Raw genomic sequence first — 25,336 nt, forward strand, 5'->3', positions numbered from 1 at the left:
ATTTCAAGAAAGAAAAAAAGGAATTATTTTAAATTAAAGGAATTTAATTAAAGGAATTAAAAGGAATTTATTTTAAAATTGAAAATAAATTTTGTTCACAAATGTATATCAACATAATCATGAATGTCTCTAGATTCATTCAAATAAAGCAAATCTTTCAAGAGAGCTATATTTTTTGTATATTTTTGTCAAAAGCTCAAGCGGCAACTATAGTAAAAGTAGCCAAAAAGTATCCTTTTTTGATATACAATTTGATACACAGCAAAATCCTCACAGTAAAATTAACTTCTCCTACTGGTCCCACTCCCACAAAGAGTTAAAATAACACTGGAGTAGAGTTAAAGTGCTGAGTGAACAGAGAATAATGAACACATGCTGTTAAAAAGCAGAATCACTGAAGAAACACAAAACTACAACCAAATTTAGTCACAACCTTGGGCCCTGCTGTCCACACAAACTTGTGTTTTTTTACAAAAACACAGTGTCAGGTCACTGAAACCCAATATTTTGAAAACTCTTGTCAGGGTAAATATTTTCAAAAGCGCCAGGGTCTGTGTTTTTTAGAAAATTGAGAAAAAATGTTTTTGTTTAAAAATACCTGTGTTCAACTAAAAACTCAACCAGTCTCTCAAAATCTCAGCTCATCATTAAACAACTCCACAAACAGAATCAGCAGCTTTACTTATTACTAAGCTGTTTGGCTTTTTCTGTCAGATGTCTACAAAAGTCTGTAGTGAGATTTACTGAAAACACTTGTTTTGTTGGATGTCACCATTGCGATATGTATTTACTTCTGTGTATTTACACCAGTATTTACTTGACTTTTTGACTCTTGTTTTATTTTAGAAGTGGATCTCTGTAGTGTGGGACCAAATATACTCTCTACTCTTGGGATTTTGCTATGTAGGGAATATATTAATATTTGTATTAATTAATAATTTTAATTAATTATTGCAATATTTGTAATTATTGTATTTAACTATTGTATTAAACTTTTTCATTTATCTTCACAGTAGTCTGTTGGGGAAACTACTGTGTTTCAGCGCTTTAAGAAAAATGAATTCGTTCTTTGTGTTTTCATATACATGAAATTATATGATAGATAGTTTTCAGGGAGTTCATATCAAATGATTTTGTAATTTTAAACATAATTAATGTGTTTATGAATATGAATTGATCTTTTGAAAGCAGTTTTTTGAGTTAGAATGCCGAATATTTTTCTCCTATTCAGATTTTACATCGAAAGGTTCTTACAACCTATTTGCCCATGGGCAAAAAATGTTGAAGTGAAAAAATTGAAGAAAGTAAATGCAAAACATATTAATATAGGACACCATTGAGGCTACATGCATGAAACCATTTAAAAAAATTTGGGCACAAATGGGTTAATATTAAATTAAATAAATTAATAAATGACAATGTTAGACTGTTGTACTTTTTTGTTTTGTCGATATGCTTGTGTTTATGTAGGCCTATTGGTGTTTATAACCACCTCTGAGGCTAATGGGGATCGTGAGTCAATGGAATTGTTATTTTGGGGGTCACAGGCTCAAAAGTTTGGGAACCCCTGTTCTAGATTAAAGAATGGTAAAACTTTAAAATAATGGTTCATTAGTTAATGTTAATATATTTACCATCATGAACAAATCATGAACAAAACATTTATTACAGTATTTGTTTGTCTTTGGTAAAGTTAGTTAATGAAATTAAAGGCGTTCATTGATAGTTCTTATTACTGCAAAGCACATTGCATTAACTAATGATAACAAACACAACTTTGGTTTTTACACATTAGTAAATGTTGAACTTCAATACAATGGTGTAAAAGATTGTTCATACTTAGTTCATGTTGGTAAATACAAAAACTAACATTACTAATTTACTATTAGTTTTAAGTATAACTGAGTGAACCAGTTCTAAGCTGCCTAAAAAGAGTCATCAGATACCAGTTTTAGTTCTTGTACAAACCTGCATAGGTTTGTTATACATTTGCTTTAAGTTTGTACCTACAAGCCCTAATTTGAGGTGCATTCAAGTCACTTATTTCGACATAAGATAACTTTTTTGATAAGCTAAGAATTACTGCAGGGTTTGTTAAAACTGCTCTTAGAAAATGAAAAGCAGAGAATATGCAAGAAAAAAATCATCAGGTGTGTTAATCTTTAAAAATTATATATATATATATATATATATATATATATATATATATATATATATATATATATATATATATATATATAAAAGATGAATTACGAAATTACATAAATGCACTAAGTCAATTTAACAATTTCAAGTTACAATGGGTAGCCCAATTTTTAAGTGAAGTTTACTTGTCATTTTTAGGAAATAAGTTTATTCACTTTTTTTAAGTAAAGAAATTTTTTTAACTAAAGTTAAACTTACGGTATTGCTTTTTGCAATGCAATTGTCCCAGTAATGCACATTTTGAAGTATCACATGAGAAATACGTGATAGAAATGGCAAATGTCAAATCAAAATTCCTTAATTTACAAAAAAGTTTTAACATTTACAAGCTTTTTTTTTTGTGCGAAAAATGTAAATAATGGGAAATGGAAATGCATTTGCCAAATAAACTCTAACATAGTGAACTCATTTTTACACCTATGTGGCTAATCATCTGTCTCCATTATGCTTGCCCTATTTCGAGTTATCAGTTTGCCAATACTACAGTCAGCTTGAAGGAAATGCTTTGATTATTTTTTATTTACTTCACATTAGGATGGCTGTTGACACGCCACCAACTCAAAAACTCCAGGCTTAAAGAAAATGTAAAATTTCCCACTAGTAATACAGATGTGTCGTTGAATTCAAATGAGTTCAAATTGTAACTACAATTTCTTTAGCATGACTTGAATGCACCGCCAGTATAAGGGTTTTATTGGTTAGTCATAAACAATGTCTACTTTTGACCTTTTGACCTTGAAACACAGTTTAAGTTCACATTTGTTTCTGCTAATGAATGAATCAAGCTGTGATGCCACTCATGACCCTTGCATCATCTAAACATGCCTCTTCTGCCAGCTTCCATCCTAAAATGCTTATAGAACGTACATTATGGTGACTACACACATTGAAATGTGTTCATGCAAAAGGGGATATTTTTATCAGTGGACCAAAATTGCACAGCGCATGGTTTATTTTAACATCAATAATGGTACATGTCTATTGTGTGTCTCACTATAATCTAATTATCTAATAATAATGATATAGAAATTCTAATTTGCTTACAGTTGACATGCATCAAATGACTGATGCGACACTAACTTGTCAAATCCAGCTGAAAGATGCAGTTTGCATATCTCGGTCATTTGACAGTTTAACCTGGTGCTCAGTCTGAAATGAGAAGTGATCTTGGTTGCTCTAAAACAATCACAGAATATAAGAGAGGTCTGTCTTTAAAGGAAATGAAAGTGTCCATAATGAGCTCCAAGATAAAATTCGAACCCTCTGAAATATCATAATAGGGACACTTTAATTGCACTAATATTTCATAATGCTCGCATGCAACTGTAAATATCCAATATAGCTACTTTAAAATTTCATTTAACATTTAAAAGTGATAAATGAATAATATATGGTGTCAAACATATTTCAAAGTACATTTGGGAAATAGTGTCAGAGTTTTCTAAGCTAACTCATTGGTATTATACATTAGTCCAATTCAGCTTATCAGTTGCTAAAATGGCTGTGCTTTCCGCAGAAATTGAAAGTAATTTCAGATTTGAGTTTCATGGACATGAACATGATATAAAGTGCGGTGAAAGTACTGGAACATGATAACAGCGAATTATTACAATGCAATGGCACAGATGGGATATCAATCACATAATTATCTCATCTTTTCTAATAGCTCTCACTGAATTTAAGGTTGGAGACTGCTTTAGATTGTCAGCTATCTGTGCATTGATGATCTTCTCCTTCTGTAATTTTATCCTTCCTTTTTTGCAGTCATTTTTTGATGAATACCAGATTCTCCAGTGGGTTATTCTACAATTGATCTGGCAAATGCATTTCCAGACTGACAGAAAGTTCAATTGCAATGTGCACATCTTGCATATAAAACACCTAATGTGTTTTAATAAATTCTGTTATCGTTAAATAGACTATGAAATTGCTGGACAGGCTTAGTTTTCTTTCCTGTGTTGATATATTATTAGTTATTATTCCTATTCCTAGGATCACCCAAAAATGAAAATTCTGTCTTCATGTTCTCAACCGCGACTTGTTTCAACAAAGAGGAAAATATACTGAAGAATGCACTTCAGAATATACTGAAGTATAAAAAAGGCATCGACTTTCATAGACTTTGTAATTCCTAATGTGCATGTCAATGACATTTTCCCCAAAATGTTCTTGTTTTGTGCTCAACAGAAGAAAGAAATTGATTAATTTTTAGAATCATTTGAGTAAATGGTTAGGAGATTTTCATTTTTGGGTAAACTGTGCCTTTTAAGAAAAAATATAATTTTGTATATTTACATAAAGTTTAAGGTCATGCCACATATTTGATCATTAATTAATATTACCATGTAAAAACAATTCTACAGTTATTGTAAAATGACTTATTGTGTTAAAATGTAAAAGGAAATCATTTTAAAAGGAGCATATACAGTACCGTTAAACTGTAAGTGAACACACCGTTAACATCACTGAAAAAAAGAGGCTTCTGTCAAAGCAAAATGACATTATTTCTAGTATCCTAGATATGTTTAATGTGGCCTTGTGTGAAAATAAAATTGTTTTAATTGTTCTACCAATGTTACTGTATCAAGTCTGTTAGAAACAGCACAGCTGTTGTAGAATAGCCCATCTACACTACTTAAAAAAAGTCTTGTCATCTTGTTGTCGATCCCAGTTGTAAGAGCGACAAATAATAACTTGACTTAAAGTTGATCATTCGAATAAGTGGCAGAAGGTCGATTTTTTTACTATTGAATCATCTGTTGAACTGCATCCCAATTATCACAAATACTGCAGAAGACCTTTTGGAACCTCCATGGACCCAAGATTCTCTCAAAAATCAGTCAAATTTGGTGAAGGAAAAATCATGGTTTAGGGTTACATTCATTGGGGGCATGTGAGAGATATGGAGAGCAGATGGTAACATCAACAGCCTGAGGTATTGAGACATTTGTGCTGCCTATTACATTACAAATCACAGGAGAGGGCAAATTCTTCAGCAGGATAGCACTCCTTCTCATACTTTAGCCTCCACATCAAAGTTCCTGAAAGCAAAGAAGGTCAAGGTGCACCAGGATTGGCCCACCCAGTCACCATATATGAACCTTATTGAGCATGTCTCGGGTAAGATGAAGGAGGAGGCATTGAAGATGATTCCAAAGAATCTTGATGAGCTCTTGGTGGCTTTCTTTGCCATTCCAGATGACTTTATTTAAGTTATTTGAGTCATTGCAGAGATGTATGGATGCAGTCCTCCAAGCTCATAGGAGTCATACACAATAATAATTCTTTTTCCATTGCACCATGACTTTATATTCTATACTGTACATTATTTCTGTGACAAGACTTTTGTCTAAGCAAAGTCAAACCTTACTGTCCTAATTAAATAATTAAAAATCAAAGCATGATCATATTTTATTTTTGTAAAATAAGTGTAATCTAGAGGCCTTTATCTTTCATACAAGCCACTTCTGATACCAAATGTTCGACTAGAACTCGCCAAGTTATTTGTTTTTCCTAAAACTTGGATATGTGAGAAGACTTTTGTCAGGTAGTGTATGTACAGTACAGACTGTTATATCGACTTTGCTGTGCTCGGTATTTATTCTTTGAATGTCTGCATGCATTAATCATGATATTATTATAATCCTGTAAATATTAGTACCAAAGCATCAATAATAAAATGAAATGAAGGACGTCTGTTGTTTCAAAGTTGTTTTACAGATGTTGATTGCTGAACATTTAATATATTTAAGTGCTGACAGTAACATATCAGCTTAAATTGGTTTGCTTAACATTTATTATTTAACATTTATGACTTGCTTTCTTCTATTTGGGTCTGTTGTTCTACTGGCTTGCTTTTGTCTTTTTCATCTGATGGTTTTTGTTTTTTTTGCTCACACCGCTCATTGTCCCTGTCCTCGGCTTATTTATACTCTTCTTTCTTTGTCTCTCGGCGTGTTTCTCTGTCCGCCATCAGGAAGCTGAAGTTGGAGAATGAGTTGACCGCTCAGCTGTGGCGTGTGCACTGGGAGGACATCCAGATGAGCAACATGGAGAAGGTCCTGCGCAGAGCCTGCAGCAAACTCACCATATCCCTGGTGAGGGCAAACATACTGTACACACACCCACAGACATACACACACATACACACATATACGCAGAGCATTGTAAAAAATGACACATTAAACCAGCTTAAAAAATTACTGTGATTTGTTACAGCCCAATTTTTTTATTTTTCAATAAGTTATTAGTAACTAATAAAGTTATGGTAACTAATATTCTTAACTTTTCCTAATTTGATTGTAATGCAGTCATGTGCTCCTTTTGTGAAACTGATTTGAAACTATAATTATTGTGAGAAGCGCTAAACAAATAAACCTGAATTGAACTGAATAATTTAACTTCAAACATACTAATGTCCAGTTCAATCTTTTACACACAGAGAGGCTCTAACTACGGCTCACTGCTGACTATGGATGGAAACTTCCAGATCTACGCCAAGACTGGCTACTACAAGGTATTTTAGGTTTGGTATTGAGTAGACATATGGCGAAAATCAATAATTCAATATCATCATAATGAATATGCACAATCTGGGCCAGATTAAGAACACAATTTATTTTATTTTTATTTTATTGCCGCACAGAAGTATATATTTTTGCTGTTATAATTGTTGTTGTTGTTGTTGTTGTTGTTATTATTAATTTTATTATTATTAATTTACTAATTAATGTTATCTGATTTCCCACCATCTGTCTTATACTTGATTATTATATTATAATTTTCTATTTTAATAAAGTAGGCCTACAAGTATACAAAATTAATTAAAAAAAAAATAATAATAATATGAAAATTCAAACAGGTTGCCAAAATCAGCAAACCAAAACAAAAACGTTTGCAATACTTCCTAAAATGTGCTTTACTGTATAATAAATTCTTTAAATAGGGTTTTACCTATAAAAAGTTCCTTTAGAACTTTAGCTGAGAATAAATCTCTAATGATAGGATATCTATAAAATCCATGTTTTTAATGTTTCTAGTTGTTTTTATAAAAAGGGGCAAAGTAAACATTAATAAAAAAAGTTTCAGTTCAGTTAGACCTAAACCGCAACCCAGTGTATTTAAGATAGATACTCTGAAATGATGGACATTAGATAACTGTTTGTGTAGGCTATCTGCTTTGTTCGCACACTGTCTTGGTTATATTATGTGATGGTAAGATGGCCAGACCAAACCAGTTACTTAAATCCAGCTGTAACAGCCATGCAGCCGAGATTGCGCTTCAGTTATCCATTCAGTCCATTCAGGATGACTCCACTTATCCCAGCTTCTGTTACTACATGCACAAGTTAATCATTAATGAATACTGTTTGAATTGTATTTTTTGTTCACGTCGAGCTTGATTAGCCTACTTTTTGCAGGTAGGGTCTCACGATAGTGCCCAAATAAGGGACTGTCCTGGTAAAAATGGGACATCTGATCACCATTGTGGAGGGCTAAAACAGAGCTATTCAATATTTTGATTGGGTTAAAGCCACTTCGAGCCCCAATTTAGTGGTGTCACTGTTTTTAATTAGCAGCGAACCAAAAGTAATACATCACTTTATTAACATGCGAAAGCATAACACAAAGAGGCGTTTCCCATGTCATGATGCAAATTAATTCTTCAGCCAATCAAGAGCCCCCTCCTTCCGTGGGCCCTGGGGCTTCAGCCCCACCTAGTCCTTATGTTAATCTGGCCCTATGTACAATATCAATATTGTGGGCACTTCATTATACAGTGAATACCTTTTAGAGTAGCTTTTAAGAATATTCAGATGATTTTGTGGGCATTTGTTGTTCATTACAGCACTAAAGGCTTGAATACTTGATAGGAGATTTATTTCCAAACATTAATATTTTTACATGCTAATCTGGACTACAAACGTAAAAATTCTTTCATTTAATCTTTCTTTCAATAACATTTGTTTATAGCTACCTGGTAAGGACACTGACCTTTACAGACTGTTGTCAATACTTAGTTTTTAACTATGTCTAAGTCTGACATTTCATTTTTAATTATGTACAATTATATATTTATATAATTATATACAGCCGAGTCACTTGCTGTCTTCAAGAAACGACTAAAAACGCAACTGTTTAGTCTCCACTTTCCTTCCTAATCTGCAATTGCCTCTCTGGCTATACCACTAACTGTGCCCTCTTTCTCTCTCTCTCTCTCTCTCTCAAAAAAAAAAAAAAAAATTTCTACTAATGTTTTGCTTCTTAGACTTTTACACACCTGAAACTTGTCTATAGCGCTTGTTCACTGCTGCTCTTATAGTTGTGTAAATTGCTTCCTTGTCCTCATTTGTAAGTCGCTTTGGATAAAAGCGTCTGCTAAATGACTAAATGTAAATGTAAATGTATTTTTTATAGTTTTTAATTATGTTTAAGTCTGACATTTCATTCATAATTCTCTTTGGAAAGTCTTAAATTTGATTTGGTGAAACCCACAGAAACCCTGTATAAGCATTATTGTATAGCAATATATATAATTACACACCTGCTCTTGAACTTACTCTGCCATTTCGAAGGTTTGATACTGATAATTTGGCAGACCCTGAAATTAGTTTTTCTTAAAAGCACTCATGATAGGAGCCTGGTAACTTTTAAATATGTTTTCATTTCCCAGCAGCACATTAGTAGACAATTCAAAAGATGCGCCTCACAACGGAAAAAGTGTGTTGACTGTGACTTAAAAAATATATAAAATAATATTTACAATCTTTTTTTAAGTCAAATTTTTAAACTGATGCCATTAATCGGTTAAAAACGCACCCTTTCGGTTAACAGTTTATCAATTTTTTTGAGCATCACTAATCTGGACCTGTCGCCGATTCAAATCATGCCATGTGAAATGTGTTCTGATTTAAAATAACATCAACGATTACCTACAGTCAATGAGAGAGCAGCATCCACAAGTATGGCTACCTGCAGGCCAGCGGGAGGTTGGGGGAGAAGTTAAAAGTGCTTATTTTCAGTCTATTTGGGAGACCCAAGAGACCCAGAAAAAAACTAGTGTAAATTTGGCAGGAGCACCCATGTCTGTTTGACATGTCATTCTGACAATACCACAACCGGGTCGAAACAGAAAAAAGGTGGAGGAGAAATTGACAATTCCCTTCAAAAGCCAGATGAGCAAAATAAGTAATTTTACTAGCCCACTAAAGGCTTCTTTCTCATTATGTAGTTAATAACAAAAGATATACTACATGCCCTCACGTTGTTTCCATGTCACTTCTTCAGTGTGTTTGGTTGTGAGACGTAGTTTGTGGACCGAGACAAAGTTGTCGGCGATTCTCCTTATTATAAAGTCATGCAGTGTAAAACCCCCTGTGGCCAATTCATCTTGCAGTGTAAACAAAGCAGCGATGAAACGCTACCCCAAGTAGTCATGTAGTGTGAAAACATCCATGAACGACTGCTTTGAAAATCGTGCAGTCCAAACTTATCGTAAGAGGTTTATTATTTGGATCTGTTTATTCTGGCCAATTATACACAATTCTGATTCTCTAAACCCCACCCACTTTTAACTGTACTAATTGCTATATCCAGGGGTGGACTGGCCATCTGGCAGACCGGGGAGGTTCCCGCTGGGCCGACTTACTTTTTGGGCCAGGCTGATCCTCTTCTTATGATATGATCGGCACATAAAACGCTTTGCAGGCTATCGTTTTTTTTTCTGCCTAATTAATTGTCGATGCTGTGATCTGTGACGCTCTGAAAGTCCTTTTTTTTTTTTTTTTTTTGGACAGACCGGCCCATGTGACATAATCTGCAGCCCAATGGTTATTATCTTTATTGACATTGGGCTGACCCAATCACAAACTCCTATTTTGCGCATCGCGTATGGAGAACAGAAGCAGCGCGCAGACGTTTGCCTTTCACATGGGCTGCGTCAGCAGCACCCAGCGGATTGGAGACTCTTGCACATCAATCTATCTCCATCTATTCTATCTAGTTTCCTATCTATCTATAAATACACTTTTTATTTTTACTTTTCATCTGCACCAAAGCCCGCTGCAACTTCCTCCCATGCTGTTTCCTTAACCTGCAAGTCTTTATTTTTCAAATGATATAGGTCCTAAAGAACGATGCCTCTCACGCTCTATGAAGAGTGTCATTCATGTCATTTCATGTGTGTCAGAAGACAATCACCTGTGATATCAAGTAATTTTGTTTTTGATTGTCAGCATTTAGGCTTGTAGCTATAATAGTATTTATACAATATAGTTATAATGATATTTATACATTATCAAACTAGTGTGCAACAAGCAAAACTAGTACTGGAATTGTTTTAAATTTGGTTTTGTAGTTTGGGCCCAAATAAATATGTGTTGCTGTTTTTAATCATTTAAGTTTATTTAATTGATTATATAAAATCTTTAAGCTACCTTTTGATGTTTCACGGTTGAGTTAAACATTTTAGTCTGTTAAGGGTCTCTGATACATTGCTTTTATTGTTTAACTTTATTTTGTTCATCACCATTAACTGTGTGCGTCAGCAGGTAGTTTTTTGTTGTTCATTATTTAATATAGGCTCCCTCAAAACACACAAGATGGACTTCCAGTGTGGATTATAATTTTATTATAATAATAAAATCTTTTTTTAAAGTTTTTAATTTGTCAACTCTTATTATTTCCTATATATGGCTTTTGAGATTTTACAGAATAGGAGTTGGTAAATATATTCAAGGGCGTGCACAAGTGGGTAGCATTTTGATTGTATGTAGTGGGCCGCTCTGGCCCAAACTGCCAGATTTTTCAGCCCTGCTATACCTGTTCACTCTATATGCTGTAATAAGTCTATGTGCATGTCTTTTAGACTAAAGTAAATTGCACATCCTGCCTGGAAACATGGCTCATATTTAGATCTCCAATAATACCATCACGCTGCCCTGGCTAATGGCCAGTTCTTCATCAGATGATCCAGCGCCTCTCCAATTAAGAAGAACCCCTAAGGATGAGCACCATTCATGTTCACGTCATTATTTTACCCATTCATTAGGATGGTGCTTAATTAACACATTATGTTGCTTTTTTTTCTCCTTTTAATTGATGAATGATTTTTTTACCTATCTCTAAAGTGCTCTGGCTCTTTGCCGAGCCCACGACAGCAATCATGGAGAAACTAATGTGCGTTGATGCCTCTTTTCCAGGGAAACATAACAGCCATTAAGTATGTCAACAAGAAACGCATCGAGCTCACCAGGAAAGTGCTGTTTGAGCTCAAACATGTAAGTGTGCATCCATGCCGCTCGCTGCTTTATGCCAGGTGCCTTCATCGTAATTAAGTTTATATGATGTTCTGGGAGATATTAATAGATAGGAGTCTGATGGAAAAGAGGGGCTAAACATGCAGCTCTCTCTGTTTGTCTTCTCCACCTAATACTGTTCTCTCTCTCGCTCCTCTTTCCCTTCTGCTCTTTTCTCTTCCTGTTATAGATGCGTGATGTCCAGAATGAGCACCTGACGCGCTTTATCGGTGCATGTATCGACCCACCAAACATCTGCATCCTCACTGAGTACTGCCCTCGAGGAAGCTTACAGGTGAACATTTGAGCACACCATTGCTTTATACGCCATAATGCTCAGTTACTGCATTTACAGTACATTTATTCATGTAGATTACATTCAGCTTTATTGTCATTGTGCAGAGTAAGTAAAAAAGTAGTTAGAATATATCCAGAAGTGCAAACAGCTGTATGCGTTTACAGTTGAAGTCAGAATTACAAGCCCCCCTTTGAATTTTTTTTTCTTTTTTAAATATTTCCCAAATTATGCTTAATAGAGCAAGGAAATTTTCACAGTATGTCTGATGATATTTTTTCTACTAGAGAAAGTCTTATTTGTTTTATTTCGGCTAGAATAAAAGCAGTTTTTAATTTTTAAAGAACATTTTAAGGTCAAAATTATTAGCCCCTTTAAGCTATATATTTTCTACAGAGTCTACAGAACAAACCATAGTTATACAGTACTTGCCTAATTACCCTAACTTGTCTAACTAACCTTGTTAACCCTTTAAATGTCACTTTAAGCTGTATAGAAGTGTCTTGAAAAATATCTAGTCAAATATTATTTACTGTCATCATGGCAAAGATAAAAAAATTGAGTTATAAAAACTTTTATGTTTAGAAATGTGTTGAAAAAAAATCTTCTTTCCGTTAAACAGAAATTGGGGAAAAAAATAAACAGGTCGGCTAATAATTCTGACTTCAACTGTACATAAAATCAGCTATGTAAACTACATAGGTCCCACATTTAAAACGTACCTTTCTTCAAGCACTAAGTTTACACTTTCTGAAACGGCCATCTGACGCAGTGCTATCCTGGCTCATTGTGATAAAACAAAAAACAAAAAAAAACGTGAAAGTCAAACTGTCTAAATGAAAATGAAACATACAGACACAATTAATAATTTTGTCATTACCAGCAAAAAGGCTTCTCTTTTAATTTTGATCATAGAAACATGAAAAAAACATTATTTAAAACTGTAAAATTTTTGCTTTTGTTTAACAAAACAGTTTGTCTTTAATACAAGAATAAGAAAGCAAGGTTTCCCAGTACTGGGTTGCGGCTGGAAGGGCGTCCGCTGCGTAAACCATATCGTCACCTTAGAATTATAAGGTTCTATGTGACATTTTTGTCAAAATTGAGTTATTCACATATTCTTGACAATTTATTTACATTATGTGATGTTTTTTTATAAGTTATTTACATTTTAAAACTTTTTATTTAATAAATGAAAAAGGTTTTATCTACAGTCAAGCTTTAGCTTGGCTCTAGGTTCTTTGTGTGAGCCAATCAGCATTTCGAATGCACAGCACGAGAACCAATCAGGATCTGCTTTCTTTGTTTTTTCGCCAGTTGACAGCGGGAAAGACCACAAAGAAACACAAAAAATCAGAGTCAAATAAATACAAAATAATGCTGCACCATACAAAACTGAGAAGAAACCTGAAATTTAAATAAATGTGTGTAAATGTGATTTTTTAAGTATTTTTTGACATTGAGATGAAACGTTAAATTTTACATTATTGGAAAAGAAACTTATTTATTATTTTATTTATTTAAAAAATGTATATATTAAATGAGAAATATTTGTATTTGTGTATGTATAGTCAGTAAAACATTTTCAGTGTTTGTTATAACTCATTTGCTCAATGTGTGTTTTCTTATTAAACCTTGAAGGGCACATACTTAATTGAGTTAATGGGAAATATAATTCAATAAATATAACTCAATAATAATATAAAGCATAAAATTCAATAAATATTACCATTTTAATTACATAAAATAAACATCTGCACTGGACAAAATATTTAGCAAAATATTTTACCTTGCATGCCTAATTTGAGCAAGAAAAAATATTCATCCTAAAACATGAAATAAATATTATAGAAAGCAAAAATGTAACTTTCTTAAGCATCAGCACATTGTAACAACACCAAATTATATTTTTTTAATAAATGAATAAGCCTGATTATATTTCTTGAAAATTAATGCTTCAATGAATGATCTGCCAGACTTTGGTTAAGGCATAGAATGCCCAAAACAGCATTTCAGATATTTTACAATGATGTCAGTCCACTGGTTTATTAATTAAAGGGCCATAAAACCCCCCTCTTTCAGTTCGAGTCTACCTCAGAATTAAAAAAAAAATGCTTCATGATTGGCGTGAAGCAATGAGAGCAGAGGGAGGAGCGGGCGTGGCCAGCAGAACGGGAAAAAGAGGGGAGCAAATAAATGTCAGTTGGCTCACAAAATGAGACACAAACCATGAGGAGATGCATGATTTTCTAGAGTACAAAGTTAAAATGCAAAGAAATAAACAGTAATTTAGTGCACTGCTACATTTGTTATTTATAATTTCATATACACATAACCAAATTTGTTAAGTCATTATAAAGACAATCATGTTTATATAAACACTATAAATGAGGAGGACTTTTCTTCCTCCTGCAGGTATCTTGCCCTATCTATTTCAACTATTAGCCCTGGTATTATTACATAGGTGAACAAAGCAGCACAAATATTCAATGTGTCTGAATGGTAAGGAACTCAACTGATAAAAGACAAAGTCCACCATTCTCCAATTCTCGTACAGCTCTCCCAACAAAAATGCTTGCTGCAAACCAACAGCTTTGCGGTATTGGCCCTGACAGCATTGCAGGGGAAAACATGCAACAAACCCCGTGGATGATGAAAACAAACACATACAACTCTTCATGAATGGCTAAATACTGCATGCCGTGCGTGGACGTGGTCTCACAGCTTGGCCGACACATCATCACTGGACAGGCAGATTGGCACTGTCACCAATTTTGACCCTACTCTCAAAATTATTTTAAACCCGGAAGATAAAATTAGCTGACAAAAGCTTAAAATTATCAAGTTGTCCCCACAATTAAAGCTGACAGGTGCTAACGTTGTTTTAACTGATGCTCAACACACACACACAAATCTGTTAACATTTTTTTTTTAAGTGTTTAAAGGTGCCTTGAACCTTTAATGCTTTCCATCGCACAAATTTTTATCATCGCATGATCTCTTAACAATATCACAGGACTTTTTTTTAAGTACAAATTAGAATTTAGTCTGTAAAAGTGTTTCCATCAAAGTTTATGCAATTTTTTTATTATCGAATAAAACATTCATCCTACTCAGTTGTGAGGTTTTATTTTTAATTTATGCGCATATTCCCATTTCCATCCAAAAAAAAAAAATGCGATAATCCAAAATGTGCATAAAAATAAGTGGATGGAAACATGAGCTCTTCTTCTGCTCATCTACCTCAAAGTTTGACATTTTGTGAATTCAATGATGCTCCCAAGCAGACTATGCTCAATTGCAACAAGTAGTTAAAATATATTTCATTTACAAACCACTCGGCCCATTCTCTTCTGACCTCTGGGATCAACAATGCAATGTTCTTACAGAAAATAAGCTCCCTGCATTTTTCCTCCATAAACTCTAGAGATAGTTTTGTGTAAAAATCCCAGTACATCAGCCATTTCTAAAATACTCAATCAGCCGTCAAACACTTAAATCACCTTTGTTTCTCATTCTGATGCTCAGTTTAAAGTTCAGCAGATGATCATTTACATGTTTGAATGCCAAGTTGCTGCCATTGTCTGAATAAACATTTGTTTAACTATCAGTTATACAGGTCTATCTAATAAAGTGTCTGCTGAGTATAAATATATGTTTATATGCAATAAAACGTTTTATGGAGTGCAAAGTTATGAGTTTGAGAAACAGAGACCAGCTCATGTGGTTCAGGTTAATGCCACACTTTTTGTTACGCTAACATAGACTGAACATTGAGGATGCTTTCTGCAGACATGCATGTATTCAGGGAAGAAGTAAAAAATTGTACTCACCCATTGTTATTAAAAAAAACTTATTTTTTAATGTATAAACACATATTAGGCTCTACAAGGCTGCGTTAATCAAAAATATAGTTAAAAAAAAAGTGAAACATTACAGCAATTCAAAATAATGTTTTTGTAACCATTTGGATGCATTGTCATATGAGAAATTACAGTTATTTTAATGCTGCACAAGCAACATTACACACAGCACACAGACTTTCCTCACAATCCATATGATGTTTTTGTGAACTATAGGATCTGATGGAGAGTGAAGGAATCACGCTGGACTGGATGTTTCGCTATTCTCTCATCAACGACATTGTTAAGGTGAGCACTTAACATCTGTCACACATGCTTCTTCTTTATTGTGATGTATAAACAACACTCTCACTAACTGACATGTAGATGCTTAATTAAGATGACTTGGCATCATTTATTTATAGCATTTATATTACACTTCACTTGTATTCTAGTGCACCCAAAGCACTCTATCCTATATGTAAACACTTCTACCACTACATGTACAGTAACAGGCCTTTATTTTAAAAACTGACTAGAAAGCAGTATAATGAAACAATGAAAGTGTTACAAAAGATTCATTTCGTGTTGCATGTATTCTGAAAGCTCCATTAACACAATGATTTTTTTTATTTAAAAGAAGAATACAAATATTAGCATGATGCAATCGGTCACACGATATGCAAGAGCTAACAGCATTTCAAAATCAAACCTAATATAATCCATCATTTTAATGTGTTTGTGTTTTGCTCATTACCTCTTACAGAATCTGTGATTGCATTTGTGTTTGTTCCTCATGCAGTAGAAATACAGTTTTGGCTTTAAATGCTTGGAATTTGTGACTGTAGATAAATTTGATTGAAGCTGCAACTGACAAACAGTGTTTGAGGTGTAATGCATTAAAGCGCAGGTATCAAATCCAATTCCTGGGGAGCCGCAGCTCTGCACAGTTTAGTTCCAACCCTATTTAAACACATTTACCTGTAGGTCTCAAACAATTCAATACAATTCAAATTACCTTTATTTGTATGGCGCTTTTACTATGTAGTATGTGTCAGAGCAGCTTTACATAGAAGATCATAGTAAATTGAAACAGTGTCAGTTCAGTTTTCAGTGTTTAGGTTCAGTTCAGTTTAGCTCAGTTCAGTGTGGTTTAATATTCACTACTGAGAGTCCAATCATTAAAGAGCCAATCCATCCATCCATTAGGAGCCATAAATGAGAAGACTCGACCTCCTTTACTTGACTTTGCTGTTCTAGGTACTACCAGAACAAGCCTGAAGGACTCAATTAGTTTCATCAGGTGTGTTTAATTAGGGTTAAAGCTAAACTGTGCAGAGCTGCGGCTCTCCAGGAACTGGATTTAACACCTGTGCATTAAAGTAACGTGAGTTACCAGATTACTTATCTCAAGTAACTAATAATGTAAAGCATTACTTTTTTCTCATTTCAAACTAAATATTTGTGTTACTTTTTCAAAAAAGTTACTTTTCCCATTTATAGACTAATGGCTTTCCTGACACTGTGTTGAAAGAAGTCAAGAATATGTAGAGATATGTTGTGTAAATTGCGAACTCTCCTTGCTTCCACAAAAACACTTTTATGCCCAGTTCCACCCCTTAGCCCTTCATCTTACCCCTCTTTTTGCGCTTTTACGTGAAGGGGTAGAAGTGTCCAAATTCTCTTTAGCTTGAAGGCATAGGGCTAAGAGGAAGAGCTATATAGCCCTCGAAACTGAGATTTTTCTGGACCACACTGGAAATCAAGGGGTACGAAAACTTTGCAGAATACACCATCTACAACGGCAGCATGGCTGCACACGGAAGTCAGGAGATGCACAAATTAGTATTTTTTGTCATTACTGCATATTTTTACTACAAACAAGCAGATGTTTTTATACATTCATTATCGCATTCGTGTTTTACCATCATGCTTTTTAAAAAATTGCTAAAATAAACGATAAATTTCGCGATCTATAATCCATAATAATAACTCCTAAATAGCAGTCCCACAACATTCTGACACTCGATGACACTCGATGACACTCGAATACCCTGTCAGAAAAGTCTAGTTGCTAGGAATTACGTGTCTGTTAAATTATGTAAATGTTGTTTTTGGTGTGTTTACATAGATGAATATGGCCATGGTGTAAATGTACAGTACAGCTATAATCTTATTGCCACATTAGATTGTTATGATAACATTATATCGTTGGCGTCTCATATGATCTCATATGAAGCCAGAAATCGCGATGACATTGTACTGTAGTGGTGTCCCCTTTCTTAGAGGTAAAATTTGAAGCTCTTCCCCTTCACACTCTGTTTCAAAGGGGTAGGTGTACAAAAATAGAATTGGGATTGGGCCTTAGTATCCCTTAAAATTAATAAAAATCTTGAAATACAAACTAAAAATATTTATTGCTGAAACATCCTGATGTTTTTCACTTCACATTTCACTTTTGGTGTAAAATAATGATATCATTACACAGATGAGATTAAAAAAAACACAACGAACAAGTAACACAACACATTACTTCCATTAAAGGGCACCTATTTTACCCCTTTTTAAAGATTTAATATAAGCCTTTTGTGTCTCCAGAATGTGTCTGTAAAGTTTCAGCACATAATACCTATCAGATTATTTATTATACCTTTGTGAATATGGGAAATTTGAGATGTTAGTACACTGTAGCTGATTTTGTTGCCTGTGCCTTTAATGCAAATGCTGGTTCTCCCTGCCCATTGTTCCCACATGCGTGTCAGAGCCACAGAGATCTCTCGATATAGCTCTGATGGGTGTAGCCTTAACCTGCTGCGTCTGATGCATAAGCAGCACAGTGACAGACACAAATTAAGCAGATGTCCCTTACTACTAATTTTCCCAGTGGTTATTTGATGTATTTGTTGTGGAGTTAATTCAAGCCTTTCTGCAACAATGAGTCTCACACACTGTGTCGTTACAAAGTTTGCGCACACACACACATACATATGTTTAACTTTGCATAGCAAATGTGGCAGGATACATGTTAATCTACACCACTGTATGGACGTCCATTATGTTAATTGACAATATAAACCTGAGTTAACGTCCACAAACCGGGATTGAAGCATCTTCACTATAATTGGACTGACGCTATGCGGCTTTGGTGATGAATTACACAAGATTTTACTGACTTTAGTACAAACACACACTGTTTTAAAAATGTTTCAAACTTGTAAAACTCACGTTTGATGATGATTGATGATCACAGCAAGCTGAACAGATCTTTTAATCCCAGTTGCTTTGTGCACATCCTGTCTTGTTGGAGATATGGTTATATGCGCTAAAATATAACTAAGCAACACATTTATTTACTTTTTTAAGAAGTTACACAAGATTTTATTGCATTAAAAGTACCTTTTCCTCAACACTGCAGACAAATGCTGAATCTAAATTTAATCACAAGATAAATTTAACAACAATATGAAAGTAAGCAGCAACTCCTCATGAACCAAAGGCAGCACTGTACATGTTCCAGGACTAGTCCTCTCTCGTCCTTTACTGACTACGTTTACATGGACACCAATAATTCGATTTTAATGCGATTGTGACAATACTCTGATTAAGAGTCTACTATGGAAACAGTGATTTTTTTTTTATTAATTAAATCAGATTAAGTTCATAATCAAACTAAAGAGAAATCGAATTAAGACATGTGGAGTATGCCGATTTTAGTCGCTTTATTGAACTGTAATACAGACATGTAAACACCTTAATCGAACTATTACCGTCATGCGCAGCTTTTCGCTGCGTTTTGCGACTGGAAAGTCCACACACACCCACACCCACACACTGCTGTTTCACACTATTTGTGCCTATTGAGTCAGTGCAGACCAAAGACACCTGCATCGTGAAATGCAGAGGTTTCTTTTCTTCCATTCAGCATGCGGTATGAACTTTCACATTAAAACAACAGTCTTCCAGCAGTTTATAGTTCCAGAGGAAATGCAGACAGCGCGGTGATGCAATGACATTAATCTAAGTATGTGCTATAACATGTAAAACAGGATCATGAAAGAAACATTCAAAAAGCAACTCATGTAAACGCCTTAATCTTATTATTGTCTTAATTAGATTAAGGAAAATAATTCGATTACTGATGTCCCTGTAAACGTAGTCACTGTCGTCGCTCTACCTTATATCCTTCTGGAGCTTCTCTGTGGGATTTGAGACAGGTGGGTCACACAGGTGTCTCTCATTAACATTAGCTCCACCAACCTTGCCAGAGCCATGTGCCCAAACTGCATTCTGCAGCCCCAACAAACAACCCAGCCCACTGTCACAGCAGCCGCCGCACCTGGGAATAAGGATAGATGAGGCAAGAGAAAGGAGACAGAAGAAAAAGGAGAAACAGAAGAGGAAAGAGGAACACAGTGCCATTTGGTCCTGACCACCTGAGAGACCCATATTCAGAATTCCAGTCGACAGTTTCATTACTAAGCTTATTTTAATGAAAGAAATGAACACACATGGATTAAAAAAGTAATAATTTTGTCACACATAAAGGATTTATAATAATTGTTAGATTTTTTTCAATATTTTTACATTTTATTTTATATTTATAAAAATGTCTTCATTGATTTTGTGATTTTATTACTGAAATGTAACTGAATCTGTTGCAAGTTGATTTACATTTTGAAAAATACAGTTTTCCATGTGACATCATATATGGGTGGTTTCTAAACATGTAATTTAAAGGGATGTCAATTCCTTGACAGGCAAATTATAACCCCTGAATGCATATTGCAGAGTCAGTAATTAATATTTTTGTGGCGTGGTGTTAATAAATACACTAGATGCTGTCAGATGTCTTTGTGAGAGTGTCATCTTTTCATCACTCAGGGAATGGCGTTCCTGCACAACAGCGTTATCATCTCCCACGGCAACTTGAAGTCTTCCAACTGCGTGGTGGACAGTCGCTTCGTACTGAAAATTACCGATTATGGGCTGGAAAGTTTCCACAAGGACAGCAATTTGGATGACGTGCATGCTTTCTATGCACGTGAGTACTGGTACAAGAATAGAGATCAACCTACAGCTCAACCCTGTTCCTGGAGATCTACCTTCCTACAGAGTTCAGATCCAACCCTGATCAAACACACCTGAACCAGTTAATTAGGACCTGAACAGCACTTGATAATTACAGACAGGTGTGTTTGATATGGGTTGCAACTGAAATCTGCAGGAAGGTAGATCTCCAGGAACTGGGTTGAGCACCCCCTGACCTACAGTTTGCTCAATTTTGAGGTCACTTCCATAGTCCTCTTTGAAAGTTCTATTTAACTGCCCAGGTAACATTTCATAACCAACAAGTTGTGTAAATGTTAGCACGTATATTATTAAAATAATGTTTTTGGAACATTCTTGTAATATTGATAGAAAATTGTTCTTAGAACAATAATACAATGTGAATGGAATGTTCTAATTTCATTTAAAATAACATTGATGTCTGTACCATGAAGTCTGTGAGAGACCAGTGATGTCTGAGAGAGATTATTGATGTCTATGAAAGACTATTGATGTCTGAGAGAGACTAGTAATGTCTTGCGAGAGACTAGTGGGCTGCGTCTGAAATTGCCTACTACTCAGTCCATTAACTCGACCGTTAAAAAAGTATGTTCTATAAAGTATGAATGCGAGTAGTATAAAAGGAATTTGGACGTACTACATTCACCATTTTGTCATGATAATCATGACCTAGTTGCTTCACTTCAGTCCCATTCATGAATTCTCTCATGGTGCATCATGGGAGAGTGTAGCGTCTATCAAATTCGCACTTCAGAATCTTGCAGGAAGTAGTAGGTCATCCATGTACTTCTCAGATACTATTTTTTGAATTCTATAATTTTGGACATACTACTCATTTCACATACTGATTTTAGCATACTTTATATTATGGAAGTATGCGATTTCGGACGCAGCCGTGGTGTCCATGGGCAAGGCCAGAAATTTTTAAGTACGTGGACCTTGGTGCCTACTCTTAAATTGCGTATAATAACTAGTTTCAAATGTTTATGATCTCTGATAATATGGTAATTATTTATTGAGGTGTGAGATGGCATTTAATAATCCAACCCTCAATTTGCAAACAAATAAATAAATTGCAAGAAGAATGCATATAGTTTAATTCTAAAATCAATTTAAACCAGAATATATATATATATATATATATATATATATTCAAAACATGGCGGTTCCTTTGTTTTCATTCTGGCTAGCTCCACGAGTGAGTGACCTTTCTCTGTAAACCAATAGCGTTCAGCTGCTCGTCTAGCTCTGCCTAGTCCTTAGTACCCTTTAGTCCTGCTAGGTACCCTTTGCAAAGGGTAACCAAGACGTGGTACGGTATGGTTCGCTTTTAGATACCTTTTGACAGTGGAAACGGCCATGAAAGCATACCGAACCGTACCACTCAATGGAAACGGCCCAATAGTCATACTTCTCATAATGCTCATTTTACTCATTTTATTACTGTACTTACTTTACAGCACTTCTAGATTTGGTTTCAGAGCTGTTGCCTCAGTCAAATACAAAAGCACTCAATCATCAGCACAAAGTGCGGAGCAACAGTTGCACAGTTCCATTTTTGTGAAGTGGATTGGGACTGTACATTTGATTGACAAACTTACAATGAATAAAGGGTGCTGCTATCAAATTACATTTATATTCGCCTTACATGTTTTCCATGCAGGATTTTTCAGTTTTCAGCTTTAAAATATTTTTTGTCTGCGTGGGTCAACCCTGAGTGGGCTAGTGCCACCCTGGCCCTTAAGTAGCCTTGCCACTGATGGTGTTTGTTAGAGACTTTTATAGTCCTGTAAGAGACTACTGATGTCTGTAAGGAATTGGTGTCTTGTGAGAGACTACTGATGTCTTTAAGGGATTGGTGATGTCCTGTGAGTGCTGTCCTGTTGTTTGTAAGGGACTAGTGATTTGCTATGATAATTATTTTTCCAACTAAATAAAGGGTTTTGTTTGATTACCTTGGTTATTTTTTTACACCAGCATGGTATAGCCATGACCTAAACTATATCGAATGATGAATGATTAAGTTGATGTCATTTAAAAAGAATTATAAATTCTTCTCTAATTTTGAGGTTTGTGTTTGTAGGTCAGCTGTGGACGGCCCCTGAGCTTCTGCGTGCTGATAATCCACCAGCGTGTGGGACACAGAAGGGTGATGTCTACAGCTTCGGCATCATCCTGCAGGAGCTGGCTCTGCTGAAGGGCGTCTTCTACCTCGAGGGCCCCTGTCTCAGCCCTAAAGGTCAGAGCTCACACACAGTACTGTCAAAGTGTAATCAGCAACTTTTTTGTCCAGATTTGAAAAAAAAAAAGAAAAGAAATGTATGTATACTATAAAAGGATTTCAGCCCTTCAATTCATTTTTGTTGATACAGCGCTTTTACAATGTAGATTGTGTCAAAGCAGCTTAACTCTAAGTTCTAGTAAATTGAAACTCCTTTAGTTTTTACAGATAAAATTTAGTTTAGTTCAGTTCAGTGCAATGTAAATGTCACTACTGAAGGCCCAAACACAGAAAAGCAAATCCAATGAATCACAGCTCCACAAGTCCCAAACCAACCCAGTGGCATTAGTGGCAAACTTCACCAACTGACAGAAGTGAAGGAAAAAAAACAGGATCTGCTGGGTTATGATCACCAGCGATATAGCGGCTGCAGATCGTTGGTAAACACGCACCTTTACCTAGACTACAATTCTGTCACTTAACAAACTACAAATTCCTCATGCACTTTGTACACACCGGTTCCTGTTTTACTTTGATTTAACTCGCGCACACACACACAGCGGGAGGATCATTATGGTCTGATTACATAGACTTTAAATACAGCGCACACACACACATCTTTGCTGAGTCTTGTTTAACTGTTTTTGTGACATTACAACGCATTTCCTTTGTCTAGCCTAGCCGCGTTTTGACCCTTTGCCTTATTCTCTTGTTTTAATTCCTTGCTGCCTGTACCGACCATTCGCCTGCTTATTGACCACGACTCTGGATTCCCTGCATGTATCTGTTGCCCCTGTTTTGAACATCGCCTCTCTGACATCTCTTAATAAATCCTGCAATTGGATCCGCAACTCTGTTGTCAGCGTCACATGACAGAAGAATTTGTAGTTCGTTAAGTGACAGAATTGTCAGGCAGGAGAAGGTGCATGTTTACAGTCTATCTGCAGCCGCCTGATCGCTGGTATTCATAACACAGTTCTTCTCTGGCCCTTCAGAAATAAATGTTTTTTATGATTAAAAAAAAAATTGTTCAATATTTTAATAAAAAAATAAGTATTCTTAAAAATTAAATGAAAATTAAATCATATCATATGTGACGTGTGTTTTTTATGTTGCTATATATATATATATATATATATTTTTTTTTCTTTTTTTTTACATTAATCTTTATTTTAGTTTTAGTTTACGTCATTTTAATTCTTCAGTTAAGGTTATTCCTTTATTATTTGCCAACTCAATATAACTTCTTTTCATTTAAGTTTTAAAAAATATTTTTATTTGATCTTTAACTTTATTTCAGTTCTTAAAAACATTTTAATAGTTTCATTTTAGTTTTTTAGGTAATATTATTATGTGTGATTGTCATTTGTATCATTTGTTTTAGATTTCTATATGACTTTCACTGTTTTTTATTTATCATAGTTTGTCTTGTAATACTACTTTATTTTTGTTTAAGGTTTATAAAATGTATTTTATTTAATTTTATTTGAATTCATCTGTTGATTTCAGCCTCTATTCGATTTCAGTTACCAAAATCAGTTTGCAATCATTTTTGTTTTACTTTAGGTTACAATAGCATCACTGAAACCAACACACAGTACATTTCTAACAACTTTAGTTAAGTGTTTTCAACTGTATTTTAAACATGTTCCCTTTCATCACAGACACACTTACAGTATTTTTCACCCCTTGCCAGATTTTTCTACCACCTATCTTTTTTACAACAGAAAATTAATAGCGCTATTCACTGCTTTATTCCTAGAAAACCAGCAAGGAGATGATTTTATTTCATGCTTGCAAGTGAAGTTTTATTTGTGAATATAAATATATTGCAGTATTACACTTTGATGAGAATGATTAACTCATTATGCAGGTGAGTGTGCTTCCCCATTTGGTGTTTTGATGTGAATCAAAACTACATTAAATAAAATGTGTTAATGTAGCAATTTAAACAGCTAATTATACTGAGATTGCGAGATTGAAATAGTTTGGTTTGCCAAAGCATTAGTAACAGTGCCCTAATACACGAGAATGATTTATTCAAAATGAACATTTGTCTTAAATTTACTCGCCCTCAGGCCATTCAAAAAATAGAAAATCTCAGGAAAGCATAAAAAAACATTATTAGCTAAAACCGTGGTCCTTGTGATTCTTAAAGTTGCATCGGACACCAGCTCTGTAAGTGTTCAACAATATATACAGACAAAACAATGATAATAGATGTGGTAAATGCAGTAAAATAGCCTCACATATGCACAAATTCTTTACAAGCATATTTAGCATGATTATTTTGGATGTTGTTAAATTTAAACTCAAAATATATATTATTTTGGATGTTGTTAAATTTAAACTCAAAATATATATCATAAAAGCTTGCTTGTTTGGTTTAAAAAAATGTAGAAATTAAAGT

General features: G+C 34.6%; 1 protein-coding gene across 1 annotated transcript in view; it reads left to right on the forward strand.

Annotated features, from left to right (window-relative positions):
- The window catches only part of npr1a (natriuretic peptide receptor 1a), a 189,531-nt gene that overhangs the window by 144,467 nt on the left and 19,728 nt on the right, over positions 1-25,336 (forward strand). The window contains exons 9-15 of the mRNA XM_056479373.1: positions 6,182-6,302; positions 6,647-6,721; positions 11,406-11,483; positions 11,692-11,796; positions 15,876-15,947; positions 20,520-20,679; positions 22,789-22,944. Coding sequence (XP_056335348.1) covers positions 6,182-6,302; positions 6,647-6,721; positions 11,406-11,483; positions 11,692-11,796; positions 15,876-15,947; positions 20,520-20,679; positions 22,789-22,944 — 767 coding nt within the window. The remainder of the gene's footprint in view (positions 1-6,181; positions 6,303-6,646; positions 6,722-11,405; positions 11,484-11,691; positions 11,797-15,875; positions 15,948-20,519; positions 20,680-22,788; positions 22,945-25,336) is intronic.

This window comes from Danio aesculapii, chromosome 19, assembly GCF_903798145.1.
Source record: "Danio aesculapii chromosome 19, fDanAes4.1, whole genome shotgun sequence".
NCBI classification, from domain to species: domain Eukaryota; kingdom Metazoa; phylum Chordata; class Actinopteri; order Cypriniformes; family Danionidae; genus Danio; species Danio aesculapii.